Below are 17,467 nucleotides of genomic sequence, written 5' to 3' on the forward strand. Positions count from 1 at the left end.
AAATACAGAAAAAAGGGTTTTCTTATATACTCACAAATAATTAAACTTTGGAGCAGATTTCATGACTTCCACATTACATTTAGAGAGTGCCTCATAATGGAGATGTTGTTGTTCTTGTTATTATTGTGAAGAGAGGCATAATAAATAGAATAAGTAAGAATGAGAGTCATACTGTAATAATAATTAGGCTACTTGAAACCTGGATTGGTGTGATACTTCCTTTTTGACTTTTCTTATCTTAGAGATTCACTTTCAAAATCGATACAGAAGTAACAAGAAATCTAAGTGTTGTCTTCAACAGCTAACAGCCAGAATGTCAAAAAAAAGTTTGGAAGTTCAGTTTTATTCTTTCTAGTAGCTCTCTGCTGGCATCCATTCTGTGTTCTTCACTGTGTCAGTGAGTACATCACAGCACTTCATGACTTATGAAGTATTTGTGGGTTTGTAAAATTCTTATTTGATGAGGCTAAAAGTGAAAAAATTAACAACATCACAAATCCTTGTGTGTTTTCATAGAAAATAAAATATTTCACAAATAATATTTTACCTTTTGAAAAATATTTTTAACATTATTCCTTATATTATTGCTATTCAAAAGATGTCTATTGTACTGATGTGTATTGTCAACCTATAAATCAAAATTTGGTATATTAATATATTAATAACTTCATAAAGGCATTTGCAACAAAATGAATTTTCTCTAAAATTGCTCATACATTGTAGGTTTAATTAATACAAGAAAAGGAAAGCCTGAACAAAAGAAATATGTAGTAATTTTTTTGAAATTGATTTTGTACAAAACTTAAAGTATGAAGTTCTTCTTTAAACAGAATATACCCCAAAGGGAGAACAGTATCCTGAATAATTATTTTGCATTAATGTAATTAAGCAAGTCAATATAAGTTTCTAGAACAAAATGATAAATATGATTTCTGTCTGTACACTCTTGATGGTGATATTGTTTGTACTGTATCTCATTATGTACTGGTGTGCACTGGAGCAGAACCTAAAAAGTACAAAATACGAAAGGTATAATTAAAAAGTCCTCAAAGATGCTGGTGATATTTAAAAAACAAATGTATGCAGAAAGATATTTAAGAAACTCAGTGTCTTTTTTTTTTATTCTAAAATACTGCAGAGGTGATTATAATGTAGACAAAGTTGACACATATGTTTATATGAGGTGAAACACTGGACACAGAGATTTCTTGAGCTCAGCAAAGACCAGCATGTTAGAACCAACGGCTGAAAGCTGTGTCCAGAACATCTGAATTGATAACACACCAAAAATCTATAACAGTAATGATGATTATAATTGGTACAAAGTAACAACTGAAGTAGTGACTTCTTCATAAGTTGCTGTGCTAAAATTAGACTGAGTGTCTTTCTAGAAAGGATTGTCTAGACATCCATAACTTATTAGGCTTGGCACAGTTATAACTGCAGGAAATACGAAGATCTGAGAAGAAGAGATGAAACTCTGTTATGAGCTATATTTAAAAAATAGAATTATATGCATAAAGGAATTAAAGAATAAAAAAATGTACTCATTGTGAAACGGATGATGCGGGCATGGATGCATGTCTACCGTATGTTGCTGAGAGATAAGTTGTTATACATCCTTATTACCAGAAAATCTCTACATCTTAGATGCTATCATTCCTGGATCCTAAAACATAAAATATTGAATAAGCTGGCAAAATATATAATTATTTCTTGAAATATATAATTATCTCTTATTTTAAAACATTCTTACTTAAATGAGTCTGTGAATTTGGTGGTATCTGTGTTGGCTGATTAATGTATAAACCAGCCACTACCAACAGCTAAAAATGCTGTTCTCTAGGGAGCTGCTGAACAAAATTTTATTTTCTATGGGGAATGGAGATTGTTTGTTTAAGGCTGCAATATTAAGTAATGCAATACTAGAAAGATATATCATCCTTCAAGGGACCTTGGTTATAAAGTTAAGAATACAGTCTTCTCCCTTATCCATGTTTGATTGCAACAGAAAAACAAATATATTTACCAGTAAAAAAAAACATTAATTCCCCTCTAAAATTCATATAAATATTTTACTATTACCTAATTTCTCAAAACCTAAATTGATTATAAATTGTTTATGTGTTTTTCTGTATTTGTAACCTGCAGAACTGTTTAATCATATCCTGTCTGACTCTTGCTCTGCAGTTCTGTAGAAATACAGTGCATCAGTGCCCCCTGCAGCCTTGAAACACTGGTATATAATATTTAAACAAATATGCTATTGATCCTTGTTGGAGTAACTATTCAGAAAACGAACAGCTTTAAATCCTGTTGTGTCCTCTCCTTATTTAAAAGTGAAATCACAGCTTTTGTGTAAAGAGAAAATGCTTCAGAAATGTAACCTAAAAATCAAGACAGATTTTTATATCCTTTTGAGAATAAAAAAAAACCCTTTTTTTTCCCTCCTTCAAAAAATCTGGCATATGACAAGCAGAAACCAGAAGCATAAGCAATACATGTGTAAGTACATGTGTAAGAATACATGTGTAAACTTTAAAATGAATAGTTACAAGTCTGGCTCTTGGAAGATAAATTCTGTAATGTGTATAAAGTTCAGAGTATACAGAAATCACTGCTTCATCTGTACAAAACCTCAGTAGGTATTCGTGTATATTTTTGACAAATCACTCAAAATCACACATATAAAGATAAGTTTGGGGTTTGTGTCCTGTCCTTCAGCTCCTATTCACATCTTTCTCAAGTAATTGGTAAATTTCTAGAAACAATATTAGTTACAGCTTTGAGGATTTCTTTTGAAGCTCTGAAGTTTAAAGGAAGCACTGTTTGGTCATAGCAATAATAGAAATCTTAAGCAATTTATCTATGCATGAGAGAAAGGGAAGGATTCCAGCTTATAAAAACCCGAGTTCTTAAAATTACAAGCGGTGTCAAGAAGAGGACATGAACATAAATGAACTGAACTTCAAATAAACATCTGTCTCTATGTTGTGTAAGAACTTACTGAGATATACATGCTCCAGAACAGCTTTCTGAAGCCATATTTTCTCATTTTGACTCTCCCCACCCTGTCTAAAATTAAGAAGTAGACAGGAAAAGAAAATGCTGCACTACTGGTACTCGTACACTGTCCTAGTTGGTGTAAAAGTGTGAGCTGGTATTTCTTAACTATAAAAAAAATTCCATATTTAAATAACAAGTGGTAATATGAAATTTTGGCATCTGTACAGAGCAAAGCTGAAGGCAAAATTACATTAGCTTATTGAAAATGCAGTAATTTCTTAGAACTAACTGCCTATCATATTTCATTGATGTTATAAAATTGAGTAAGTATTGTGTGAAAACAAGGGGAAGTGATTAGATCTCTTCAGTTTCTGGGTCCTATAAACACAGGTGTGATATCAATAACTGGCTTCCAGCATTTATGAATTCTAAAATCCATTTCATAAACCAGAAGATATAAAATATTCTTGACTAAATTAAAGTATATGAAAGAAATTCACCAGAGTTCAAATTCTTTAGAAGCAAAATGATTCTAGTTGCAAGCAAGAATAATTTAATATGAAGTAAATAATTTTTCCTCTTCAGAATAAATTTACAATATAAACAGAGTAGGGTAAGTTCTCTAATTTGAGATTATGGCCATATAATTAAGCCTTTGTCGGGTTTGCATCAAATTTGACTAATTGAAGGAGCTTCTTATTTTTTACTACAAAAAGTGTATTTGTATCCCCCAAGGCCTTCTAGGCCCTTTGCAAATGGCAAAAGAGAATTTTTTTGCCATGGTGGGTTTTATTTTCATCATTTAAATCAAAAGGTTTGGCAATTTGAATCTTCAATTCTTAACAAGCTGTATGATTTTTTCACAAGGAAACAAAGAATGTAAATTAAAAAAAGTAAGAAGATAAGCACAACAAAGTGATCCCTTATATCTTTTAACCTTCTGCTTGTGTGCAGATGATAGCTTTCAAAAACAGCTTGTTTTGTTGATATTATTGTTGAGGATTTGGCTGATATTCCTAAATGCGACCTGCTTTGAGATAATGACCCTGGTAAATTACTTGTACCAATGCTTTACATATAGGTGACCTTCATGGCTTAAAGTTACTGAAGAAAGGAAGGCAGAAAAGTGTAGTGCAATTTGAAGGTAACAATGGTTTCACTCTGCCACTGAGAATATTCTTCTGGTTTTTCCTCAGGTTTCTCTTTGTCTCTTTCTTTGAAACTTGTTTTGTAGTTGGAAAGATCAACGACCTTCGGCAACCCATATTGCCTTGTCCCAAATCATAGCCAGATACTTAAGCCTCCAATGGTGCAGTATTTGGTTTCTGGTAGTGTTCAGGAGAACCAGATGGTGTTAGGATCAATAGGTCAAAGATATCAACTTATTTAAATGTTACTCTCAAGCAGATTGGCCATCTGATAATTTCAATATAATGTGCTTTTAGTTTAATGTGTTCTCTGCCTCCCTATGACCTTTCCATGTCAGTCTTTAGACAGATGAGAAGATGGGAGGGTATAAATAATGCATTTTTAATTTTTTGTGTTGAGAAAACCAGGTCGAGAAAAGGCACTTCCTCACTTATTCCTAGTCCTGGCCACAACTGAATAGTTTAGTTCATCTTAGTGGCATGTTTTTTTTCTGCTGCATTTGATCTTGATTCCTGTGCAGACAGTTTTGAATACTATTCTGCACATTGAAAAGAAAGTCAGAAATCTGCTAACAAGGTATCTGGAGTTCCCTTTCCTTATTTTTGGTTCATGATCCGCTATGCTTTTCTTCCAATTATTCGCACTAATAATAAAACTTCCCAGTTGCAGTCCTGATAATATTACTATCTCTCCGTGTTTTAAGTTTTTGCAGAACCAGAGTTACATTCTCTTGTTAATGTTAAAGACATATCAGTCTTTTCACTGTGAACTTAAATTGTTCAAAGCTTTAGAAAGATTGCTTTAGGTTGTAACAGGGTAAAGTTCACTCTACTCTTTGCTGTAGAGGTATGTGATTGATAGGGATTGCATTCAGCAAATGTTTTGAATACCTGAAAATGGTTTGGGATATTTGTCAGTTTTATAATCAAAATATGCATAGTATGAAATATGGCATAGAAGCAGGACATAGTATGACTAGTAGTGGGAATTTGTCCTCACTCATCAAAGTTAATTCATTCAGTTCTCTCTCTAAACACAGAGAAGTGATAGCCTATCTTACAATGGGATGAACTGGAGATCCTTCTCTCTGTATTTAGATCATCTACAGGGACAACCAAGGTGATGATTTCAGGCAGGTTTCCAAGCTCTAAAGCAAATAATATTTGACAAAGTGAATTCTGTCCTACAGTTTTATTGATGGATGAAATTTCTTCAAATATTTAGTAGGTAAAAGGTTATTTTGGGTGGCATTTTGATGCATTGGAGGATTTGGAACTAAAAAGAGATTGAACATGAGGTCATAAGTATTGAATGTGCTGATTTCTTTGTTATTGATTGTTCTTATTGCTACTGTCATTGTCATTGTTAAAGCATTTTTTCACTCTCAAGTAAAGCAAGAGTGCTCACTAAGAAACACATTGTGGTTCAAAATTCAGAGTTTTCCAATTGCATGAGAGAAAAATATTGTATGCTCCAGCATTTAACAACATTCCTTTAAGAAAATCCCATTAATAAGAATATAACTTTGTTTAGTATACCCTTACATCAATCCATTCTAGGATGAGAAAAAAGGAAAAGAGATCTACCAGATTATCTCTTACAATAGGACACTCTAAAATCTGATAATTACTGTAGGGGAAAAAGGTTATATTTTAAACAAAAGCTAGCAGCAGATCATGGGACACACATACACACACACACACATAGATGAAGATCCAAACCTGAACTTTAGAAACTTCTGAATTTTCAAACAGAAGCCTCCTACTTGGTAGCTGCAATCAGTATGAGATTGTGGCAAATTTTATTAATGTTTGGACCAAATAGAAGAAGTGCATCCTGAAAACCTCCAGTTACTAAAGAGACATGAGATAAAAGGACCATATAAGGAGGCTCATCTTACTTTTCGCTTCTATGCTTCTACCCAGAGGTACTATTTTGATTGGTAAAAATGGATGCTTGTGGTTCTGGAGACAAAAGAGAATGCTGAAGTGTTCCTGAAAGGAAGATGTAGTCTTGGATAAAAGAAGGGGGCCAGAAAAAAAGAGTTAAACATTCTGGCTGGGGGAAAGATCCTCGAAATAGGAGAAGGTGCTTAAGACGATAAATATGCATGGAGATGTATGCTGAATGATGCATAGGGACTGTGGCTCGTAACAGTCAAGACCAGTTACCACAATCAGTGACTCTACATAAATCAACATTACTTTCCACTTGAGCTTCCCAGAACAAACCTTCCTCTTGGGAAGGAAAGCAGAGACCTAATGAACATAGTGGGGCATGGGGTAGAGTGAGGGCATGAGTGACTGTGTGAGATAATCAAGCAAGGTACAAGCTCTGATCTCATTGATTCTTAAGTAAAATCCAGTACTCGGATCCACTATGAGCTTATTTACCCTCTCACCTGCATCCTGTGCTTTAATGACTATAAAAGTCATTTTTTTGTCATAGAAAAATTGTACATAAAAGTCTATTATTTTAGTTCCTTATCTATTATCTTGTAAAATACTATTTAGGAAGTTTTCAGCAGTATATTTTTTCACTCTATCTGCTATTATCACGAATTTTTTTTTTACTTGTCATATTAACAACACCCTTCCTTATGCACTCAATGAGAATGCTGTAATATTTTAATTAAATGCCAGATTACTGATGAAGAAATGATGCTTGTGTTTATGCATGCCAGCTATTTTCCAGCATTAAGATATAATTAGAAATTAAGCATGGAAGGTAGAATAGATAATACATAACAGTACTCTGCCTTTTTAACTCTTTCTGTACTAATAATTTGTACATTTCTGTCTCAGCTTGCTCGCAGGCCAGCTTTTGTAATTTCAGTGGTGTTTTATACAGGAAGCCTTTTGATATTCCCAACTCTTTCCAGTCACATAGTCTTTGAATAGCAAAATGCTTTCTATCCAGCATTCTTAATTAATATTTATAAAGCAATGTAGGCCTCCCCTCCTTCTATTACATAGGCAAGAACTATTTTCAGCACAACAGGGAAACAAATGCAAAAAGAGATTAACTCAATTTACCCAGTGCAATTTACTCAGCCATTTAGGACTGGGATAGAATGTTTATAGTCTAATCTTGAAAAGGCTTCTCTGAAGGACAAGTACAGTGCCATGTTAAAAAAGGTATTTCTGATCTGCTGAGAGAAGCTTTAAGGGGGAAATGAAAATATTTTTCTCATTCAAAACCACTAATTTCAAAAAACAAAAGTAGTTGCATGAATCAACAAAAAGATGCTGTATTTGGGGCTTTCAAGTGCTGTTTGTCTAAGATAAAAACTGAGAGGAGGTTTTCTAACTGTGACTATTGACTAAATGTTAAATAGAAAACAAGTTCAGACAGATCTGAGATTTACTTAAACTTCAGAAAGTTTAAGATTTGCACATTGATCTGCTTAGTACTCCAGAGTTTTGATTACTTTCCTTTCTTTAGAGTGTAGTGTTATGACAGGAAGTCAAGAGGGGCTTAAAAGCAAGGATGGGTAAGGCTATGAAACAGCAAAACCAAGCCAAAGTGAAGAGCAATGTTAACAATTGAGACATTCAGTGCTCACTTACTTCTGCGAGCAAGCCAAGTAAAATGGGTACCAGATTTGGTACAGAAATTCAGCTCTAGTAAAAACATTATTTGTCTTGCTCTAAACTTAGAGACTAAAAGGGATTTTTTTTTTTTCTCAAATGTCATCTCAGGAAGGCTCATCTAAGGAAGGCTCACTTATATGTCTTGTTTAGGAAGGCTTTTGCTATTGCACTTTCAGCATAAAGTATTATTGCTGCAAATTTTATGTCACATTAACTTATTTACCTGTTAAAAAGTCTACGCAATGTACCTGTTTTAATGCTGTGCCTAGCAAAAGGGGCAAGTTGGGTTCATGTGTGGAACACGCATTGACTCATTTTTAATGAGATATGTCTGATTTTAATGAGATATGTCTGATTATAAGTAATTTTTATTAGGAAAACACACACATGATTTTTCCAGATGAAAGGAAAACTGGCTGGGTGAGGAAATAAGATTCACACTTTATTCATTTTTTAAATAGTACAGAAAGAGTTGGGCTTTGTTTAGCCTAGAGAAGAGAAGGCTCTGGGGAGATCTTATAGCAGCCTTCCAGTAATTAAAAGGAGCCTACAGAAATAATGGGGCTGTTTATGGGGAGTGAAGTGATAGCAACACGGAACAATGATTTTAAGCTGAAAGAGAGGAGATTTAGAATAGATATTAGGAAGAAATTTTTTACTCTGAAGGTGATGAGGCGATGGAACAGATTATCAAGGAAAATGCTGAATGTCCTATTCCTGGAAGTTTACAAGGCCAGGTTGGATGGGACTTTGAGCATTCTGATCTAGTGGGAGACGTCTCCGCTCATGGCAAGGGGGGTGGAACTAGGTGAACTTTAAGATCTTTTCCAGCCCAAACCATTCTATGATTCTATGATCCTATGATATACGAAAAGTACTATATTTTTATTCCTTTTTAAACAAAGATTTCCTTGAAGCGAAGTTGTTTTCAGTTTTACCCGGTTTTGAAATTGTATTCTACCATGCTTAATGTCATGTTAATGCTATTGAAAAAATCTTTCTTTTCGCTCCAAAATCTAAAATATTTACTTAAAATAATAATCTGTCATAGCCCAAGAAAAATGGCATGTACACACTTTTCCACCGAAGAAAGATGAAAAAAAAAGCAGTTGCTTCCCAGCACAAATTATTTTATTGACAAGCTAAAAGTACAAACTTCTTTATCATACTCATATCAGATAAGGTTAAATCCATTACTTCAGTAATAAAATGTTAAATGCATAAGTACCAGACGATATAGGCAGTGGAGATATTATCATATCATTGGGACTCCCATACCACTTCATGTCTCATCAACCAGCTTCAGGAAAAATGTCAGAGTGCTGCTGCAGACCTGGCTGCAGTCAGCCTAATAATTAATTTCTCTGGGGTCAAGTCTGCTCTCTTTGCAGGTCTCATTTTGACGTCCATTATGCAGATAGATAGAATTGTATCATAGTTTGTGTTGGAAGGGGCCTTAAAGATCACCCAGTTCCAAGCCCCCTGCCTTGAGCAGGGACACTTCCCACTAGATCAGGCTGCCGAAAGCCCCATCCAGCCTGGCCTTGAACAACTCCAGGGATGGGGCATCCATGACTTGTCTGGGCAACATGTGCCAGGGCCTCACCATTCCCATGGAAAAGAAATTCTTCCTTATGTCCAGCCTAAATCTGTCCCTCTCTAGTTTATACCCATTGCCCCTTGTTCCATCACCACAAGCCTCTGTGAACAGTCCCTCCCCAGCTTTCTTGTAGCCCCTTCAGGTACTGGAAGTTCTCTACAAGGTCTTCTTGGAGCCTTTCCTTCTCCAGGCTTAACAAGCCCAGCTCTCTCAGCCTGTACTCATTATGGAAAGTGTTCCAGCCCTCTGGTCATCTTTGTAGCCCAAAGATAGATCACCCCTAAGGAAAAAGATAAAAAAGATTTTTTTCTTATATTTAGGTTAAATTTCTTTTATTTCCTTTATTACTCCATGTCCTTTCACTGGCCACCTGCAAGAAGGGTCTGGCTCTGTCTTCTCCCCTCTCCTCTGACTCAGGTATTTATACAAATTGACAAGAACCTCCTGAGCCTTCTCCAGGCTGCACAGTCCCAGCTGTCTTGGCCCCGGTCACAGCTGTTAAACTGCAGACACCCAGCTTGGCTCCTGGCAAGGCTGAGCCCCTGCACTGTCAGATCAGCGCACAGCTGGAACCTCCCAGATGTTTTCTTAACTTTTTAATCCGCAGTGCCTCTAAGTCCACCCCGCTAATAGTTTCAGGCTTCTGTTAAAAAGAGGAGAGCCTAGGGGAGTGGGAAGTACTGTTGCTTAAAGTATGTGTGCTTTTGGTTTAACAGCGTAACATCAAGCATGAACCCTAAGTGCTATATTCCTGCCATTCAACGGATCATACATCTCCTTGAGGGGTAAAGAATATAATATAATACAAAATAAACAAGGCTTCAAATCGCAGTAACATCTACATTTAGACAAGCATTTCAAACTTACATTCAATAAGCTATGAAACTCAAGGTTACAGGCCTCTAAATCTCAGCTGTTTGAGCGCATGCTAAGATTAAAAACAATGTGTTGATGCTTGCAGCAAGTTGCAAGATATTTGTGTGTATTATTGACCTGAGAGGCAGTGACAGGCTGGGAAACTAAAAGAAAGAAAAAAAAAAAACAAAAATCAAACAGAAAATTGCAGCCTTGTTGTGTGCTATCAGTGAATCAAGTTTTGCCTGATTTATTTTTGTTACACTTTGTCAAAACTTCTAGCACCTCAGTTACCAAATTACTTTGAACACTTCCAGGCTCTTTAATCAAATAAATGTTTTAGTTAAACTGTGTAGAGCTGAGGTCACTGCTTATTCACAGTAGCAGCTTGGATGGCTTGTAAGTGCAGCTGCAGATGGTTTTGCCCCACTAAAAAACCCAGGTGAACTCTTCTCTGCTTTTGCAGTACGGCAGCGAACCTCAGGACCCCTGCAAGCAGTGCTGGCACGTAAGCAGTCAGGCATCATCTAGAAGCAAAACATCCAGAACAACACTGCGAAGGCTGACACCCTGCAAAAGAATAGCAAATGAAGCAAGGAGAAATCAGCCTGCCAAGGAGCTTTCCTTTCTTTCTCCTCCACGGATTATAATGTCAACCAAAAAATGAAACAAGTCTCTATTACTTGTATTCATGAAATTTAATTTGAATCACACTCCTGTCATTCTATTTTAGAGAAAAACAGTAGCTTCTTGACAGAAATGAGATGTGAAACTTCCACAGCTGGAAATCATTGCTTCCATTGGACACAAGAATATAGTATGTGCCAGTCAGGCAGACATCTTTCTCATTCAGTATTTTACTCCTCATGGTAGCTGTGACCAGATTCAGAATGATAAATTTTGCAGTGGTCATCTATAGGATTATCTGTGATTAGAGAAATGGTCATTCTAACAGGTCATAGTGAGAGCTTAGTCTATGCCCTGATTCTTCCACAGGTTTTACTTTTTTTTTTTTAGGTTGAGGTTTTTTCTTTTTCAGGTTTAACAGAAAAATCAAACCAAAATCCCAGTAATATCTCCCAATAAATTTCTCCCATAGCTGTCTAATTATTTATGAAATTCTAGTGCTAATTCAGAGTTTCTTAAGCATTTAGTTTATATTTGGGGATAAAATGAAGATTTTTATTTTTTTCTTTTTAAATCAGTGGTTGTAATCTTTGCAGTGTTTGTAATCTGGGAATCACTTTTTCTGTCCTGGAAAAAAGCCATAGGAGTTCTCACCTTCAAAGTAAAGATTTACATAATTTGAAGGTCAGAACTTGTTTTCCAATCACTTCTTTTTCTCTTACAAACCTCACTACTCTCCTTTTCCAGCTATCTATGTCACAGCTTCTGTGTTTCAGCATCCACCCTCTAATGTTTCCTTTACCATTACTGCTCTTTATGTTTCCTCTTTGCTGCCACATAAGCCTTCTTCCCCTTTTATTCTTTCCTAGGTCTCCACCCCTTTCTTAATTACCGTCCCTTTCTTTGTGTCCCTTTAGATACTTAGTCCCAAATTATTTTGACCCTTCTCCTGTCCAGCTTCTTTTCCTTCCTATGTGACTCTCAGCATGTATCATTGTCTTCATTCAGTTTTTACACGTTCTATTGATGATTCAGTGAATAGTGAGCTTTCCACATGCCATAATTACTTAGGATGTATTGTAGTATTTTCTTTGATATTATCATGAAGCTCATTAGCACTTTCTAAAACATAGATTCCAGAAAATAAATTATTAAAATCAGTTTTCTTGTTGTCATGACTAAATAGGTTATGTGAAAAATTTGGAAGCTAGATTTAAGACAGGTGCCTGGAGCAGAGAATGAAAAGTCACTCTGACGATGTCCAATCACAGCGTTGTCTCCCCATCTACCTTGCTTCTCACGATGCATCACGCCTTTCAAACACCTCTTTTTAAGACATACTCTAGCCTCTAAAAATGGTGAAGCAGAAGTTCTAGCTGACACAAGAACAGGTGCTAAGGAGAGAGGGAATGGAGCAGCAGGGGGTAATTTATGCTCTTTTTCATTTGATTTTTTGTAAAGCAGGTTTATGCCATCATTTCCACTAAAATCATTAAGAATTTGGCTGTTGATGTTTAACAAATTGCCAGAAATGCTGAGTTTCGCTGGCCATGACACCTATAAACCACTGTATGAAGTACTTAATTTCTATGCCCTGTTTTCATCAAAACGCTAGTGACATTTCGGTTCAACCTCATCTCCCTTTCTCTACTATGATTTTTGTTTTGCACAACAGTAAGACATTGGGGAAATATTCAGAAAGTTTAAAAGTATCAATGAAGTAAAAATAGTAAGTTATTTTATTAGATTACTGTTCCTACATCTCAGAACTAAAAATTGCTTTCTGGGAAAAAAGTAGAACCTCTTGAACTTCATAAAATGGAAGAAGAATTTCTGTCTTTTATCCAATAGTCACGAATCATCTTATGAAGGGCTATTCCTTTTGCTTTGCTTTTATCATAGTTATTTGTTTAATGTATATACGTATTTCTGGGTTTTAAAACAGTACCCTTACATTTGTATAGTTTTAGTGAGTCACAGGTTTGTGACTGGATCAAACAAAAAACCAAAAAACCAAAAAGTAACAAATAAAGTTGACAATTAGGACAAATAAGTGATATTGCCAACTAGTTTCTAACGACCTTGAGAAACAAAATAATTAGAAAGAAGGCAACTGACTAACATATCAGTCTAGTAGATAATGAGAGTTCAAAAATTGAGAATAGAGAGATAATGTCATTCTAACCAGAAAATGTGTGGGAAAAACTGAAAACAGGAACATCTCCCTTTCTCCACACCTGCCCCTCTCCCTCAAGTTATTTCTATGAATTTAAAGATATTTAATAATAGAAGCCTGCATTTAATTATCACTTCATTTTTGGCATGCACCAAAAAGGAATTAGAAGAGCATATGCAAACTGTGCTACATGTGTGTAGCTTATTTCTGACACTCTCACAGGGAAAATTATGTTCATTATCTTTTTGCTAGATTTCAAGATGGGGACTTGATTTTGGAATTACTGATATATTTTCTTAAATTTGATCTGAATTTCTAAACAAAAAACACCCCCTGTTTTTAAATGAGTCTGAAGTGTAGTGGGAAAATTAAGTCTCATGATTGTTTGGGTTTGATGTGTTGTCTTACTTCTTTCAGGATTCCTGTACCCGCACATCTGTCAACGGCTTTTCCTGTGTTTCCTTCTGACGTGCCTGAGTTGCCTGAGCTTGCTGTGCCCTCTCAGATTTCCCCTGAATTGCTGTCTGCATGCCAGGAAGGACTGTGCCATAATGGAGGGACATGTCATCCTCTCTCTCTGCCTACTGGGGCTGCTTCATTCCAGTGCGACTGCCCATTACACTTCACTGGTCGGTTCTGCGAAAAAGGTAGTTGTGGTTCAGTCTTTCTCTTATTAGGTGTGGAATGCAAGTCTTACGCTTCTTTATAGCTGAAAAAGGGGAAGAAGAAATGACCATCACGTTTCTCTGTTTCTCATCCTAATTATAGTTGGTAACTCAGGAGTAGATTCATTAAGGTATTTGAAAAAATCCTTAATTGCTGCATAAGATAAGAGGTATCAGTCAGGCACTCCAGCAAGAGTTGCAGGCTTCAGCTGACAAAAAAAAAAAATTCTATTATTTGTGCATATAATTGTGTACAGTGTTAATGTATGTTATGCATCATAGTATTTCTGGGACAGAAGAAAGTAAGATTACATATTTTCTGTTTCTATGGTCTGTGTTTTTTTCACCACTGTGCTAGGTCCTTAGTTGAAAAAAAGCTTTTTTTTCACTCTGTAGCTTATTTATACTTCTATTGTTCTATTCTTGCTCATAAAGCATAGATTAGTCAAATGAACATAATTTAATTAGAATTTGAATAAACATTTGTTCTTTGAACAATTTTGATTTCTTTGTAAAAAGAATCAAGGCTATATGACAAACTGATCAATAATTGCTAGGGTTTCTTTTTGTAATTTTAATTATTTGGAATTACTATTTTTCAGAAAGATCTTTTTTATGACAGATTTTATAGTTGGCTTCAAAAACTGTTTTAGCTTTTAAGGTACAGTGGGCTATAAATGGCAGTGGATAATCCTCATACCATTAAAGGATACTACAGGTGTACAGTAAAAGAACAAAAAAAAGAAAAGTCTAGATTATGGTTATATAACAGTAATATCCTCCTAGTGAACTTCCCATGAAATGAAATGCAAGCAACTAAAGCTAAAAATGCCCTTGCCAGACTGCTGGTATGTCTGAGTTAACATCACCTGATATTACTGTCTGAAAGTAGGCCATTACACTCACTGTGTGTTAAAAACATCAGTGTCTGTAAGCTGGAAAAAAAAGTGACATGTCTTGCTTAGAATATCTTCTATGCATTTGTTGTTTGGGCACACTTTTCATACTTGCTTTAAATACATGGTAGTGGTGTGAACTGTATCATAAAATAGTGGAACCAAAGAAGTGAGTTTCCTTCAAGGAAAACAGGTTTAGTTACCATTCATTTTGTGTTTTAATGAAGTATTTTCAATATTTCAATTAAGTGTTTTATTTATTTACATACATTCTCTGTGCCAGAATTCCCTTCTGTGTTTCAAAGAATGCAGTGCGCATCCTTTATATCAGTGTCATCTGTGGTATTTTGGACAGGAGCAAGTTTTGGCTTTTCTCAAGAGTTGTGCCAGGAGTAAACAATGTTATACCTAAGCAGGAGTTTGACAGATATCCTGTTGTAATAGCTCATAACAGTACATATGCACAACCACTCCACTGAGTGACACCTTGTTTGGACTCCACTGGTGCCTTCTGCCAGTGTCTGATTGCTGCCTTCTGCTGACCTACTCATATCTTCGATTTGATCTGTCAGTCTCCAGAAGTATTCTGTGGTTTGGTGTTTTTAATAAAACAATCTGTTTGAATCGTATATTCTGGCCTGAATACTTATCGCCCAGTGCCACAGACTGTGGTGGAAATAGCTTCTGGATCACTGACTGAAACAGCTAGTTTTGAGTTGCTCATTCAAAAATCTATAATCCTAAGCCATTCTCTCCTTTGAAATTTAACCAGGACCTGCTCGGTCCTTACAATGAGATGAGTTGATTGTCTTCCAAGTATATTTCCAAGGGAATTTTACATATTTATCTTACCTGTGTAACTGAAGTAGTCCCCTTCTTTATCTCTCTCTCCCCTGCCTCTCTCTCTCTCTGTGATTTTGTCTCAAAAATTGTGCATGAAAATAATTATGTGACTAAATTATGACTGCCTGTACAACAAATTTAAACCAGGAGACTATTACAATAAGCCACAATTGTAACCAAATATCTAATGATTAGGTCTGAAGCATCCTACATTAGAAACAGTAGTAGCTATGCCATTCAATAAAATCAGAATACAAGCCTTGAAAAAATGCATTAAACAAGTAGCTCCTATTGAGAACATAACTTCAGCTGCATGATCATATCATCCTTTTAATGTCTGAGGGTCTGATTTCCATGAGATGCCATTTCTTTTTTTTCTAAAATTAGAAGAGATGCCATTTCCTTTGCTAAAGCTTGCGGGCATGCTGGATGATGAGATTTTAACAGCAATCCATTTTTCTGCATAGGATGTCTTTTAATAGTTCTGGTGCTGGAAGAAGACCATTGCTCTTCTTTTTTTCCTTTGGTGTGGAGAACACAAATTAAAGAGTTCTTGTTTTCTCAGAGTTCTGCTTTTACTCTGTACAGCCCAATGTCAATACAGGGAATAGCTTCCCACTTTTCTTAGTGCTTCTGGGTCAGTCAGGGCTGTGATATGTGATAGGCTCATCGACAGCTCACTGGGGCAGCTACAACCCTGGGTGTGTGCTGTCACGTTGCATGTTTATATACAACAGGATCAGATTTGATATATCCCATATTGAGCAGCTGAAAAGAAACTGAAGCTTAATGTGGTTTTATTTAATTCTAAAGTTTCAATGAGATTGATAATTTAGTGTAATTAGATCAGAAATTGCCCAACTGAACTATCGTTATAAATCTTTAACATCCAGGCACCAGTTCTTCAAGAACTGTGGAAAGTATTCATAATTAGAAGAGATAAGGGTTTCTGTAATTATTTTATAATTATTTACAATAGAACTTACAGGACAGAAAGTAAATTATCAATATGCAATCCAGAACTTCATTCCAATAAGCAAATGGTCTCTTGACTCCTTCATCTTTAGTATAGCTGTGATCTTTTTTAATCATGATGTAATGTATAGCTGTGCAATTCAGTAAGTGTACTTCTCAGTCAGAAAAATCATAGAATGATACGGCTCAGATGTGACCTGAAAGATCATCTAGTTCCAACTGCCCTGCCATGGGTAGGAACACCATCCACTAGATCAGGCTGTTCAAAGCTTTACCCAGCCTGGCCATGAAAACCTCCAGGGATGGGTCATCCATGACTTCTCTGGGCAACCTGTTCACCACTGTCACGGTTAAAAAATGTCTTCCTAATATTTAATCTAAATCTCCACTCTTTCATCCCCTGTCCATGTTCCTCGGCAGAGTTACTAGGCGAATCTGCTCCTCTGACTGGTCTGCAGTTTCCCAAATCTTCTTTTTTTCCTTTTTTTAAAAATTCAGATTATGTTTCTTCTCTTCCAGTCAATGGGAGCTGCACCAAACTGCCACAACTTCTCAAGTATGATGGATAGCAGCTTAGCAACTTGATCCACCAGTTCCCTCAGGACCTGCAGATGCATCTTATTAGGTCCCATGAACTTGTGCACCTCCAGGTTCCCTAGAAGGTCTTGAACGTGATCCTCTCCTGCAGTGGTCTGTTCTTCATTCTCCCAGTCCCTGCCATTGCCTCCCATGACTTGGACAGTGTAGCTTGAGCCCTTGCTGGTGAAAACAAAGGCAAAAAGGGTATTAAGCCCCTCAGCCTTCTCAATATCCTGGGCAACCAGATCCCCTGTTTCCTTCCAGAAAGGGTCCACATTTTCCATCACCCTCCTTTTATCACTGATTGCCCTTGACATCCCTGGACAGATTAAATTCTATTAGGGCTTCAGTTTTCCTAACCTGATCCCTAGTTGCTTGGACAATTTATCTGTATTCCTTCCAAGCTGTCTGTCCTTGCTTCTACCTTCTGTAGGCTTACATTTTATACTTAATTTGTCCAGGACTTCCTTGTTCATCCATGCAGTTCTCCTGGTGGTTTTGCT

At 36.1% G+C, this 17,467-nt stretch overlaps 1 protein-coding gene across 3 annotated transcripts in view; it reads left to right on the forward strand.

The window, feature by feature from the left end:
- EYS (eyes shut homolog) overlaps window positions 1–17,467 on the forward strand; it is a 774,985-nt gene that overhangs the window by 551,498 nt on the left and 206,020 nt on the right. For all 3 annotated transcript variants that reach the window (XM_069851470.1, XM_069851468.1, XM_069851469.1), the window contains one exon: window positions 13,424–13,653. In XM_069851470.1, coding sequence (XP_069707571.1) covers window positions 13,424–13,653 — 230 coding nt within the window. The remainder of the gene's footprint in view (window positions 1–13,423; window positions 13,654–17,467) is intronic.

This window comes from Phaenicophaeus curvirostris, chromosome 2, assembly GCF_032191515.1.
Source record: "Phaenicophaeus curvirostris isolate KB17595 chromosome 2, BPBGC_Pcur_1.0, whole genome shotgun sequence".
Classification (NCBI taxonomy): domain Eukaryota; kingdom Metazoa; phylum Chordata; class Aves; order Cuculiformes; family Cuculidae; genus Phaenicophaeus; species Phaenicophaeus curvirostris.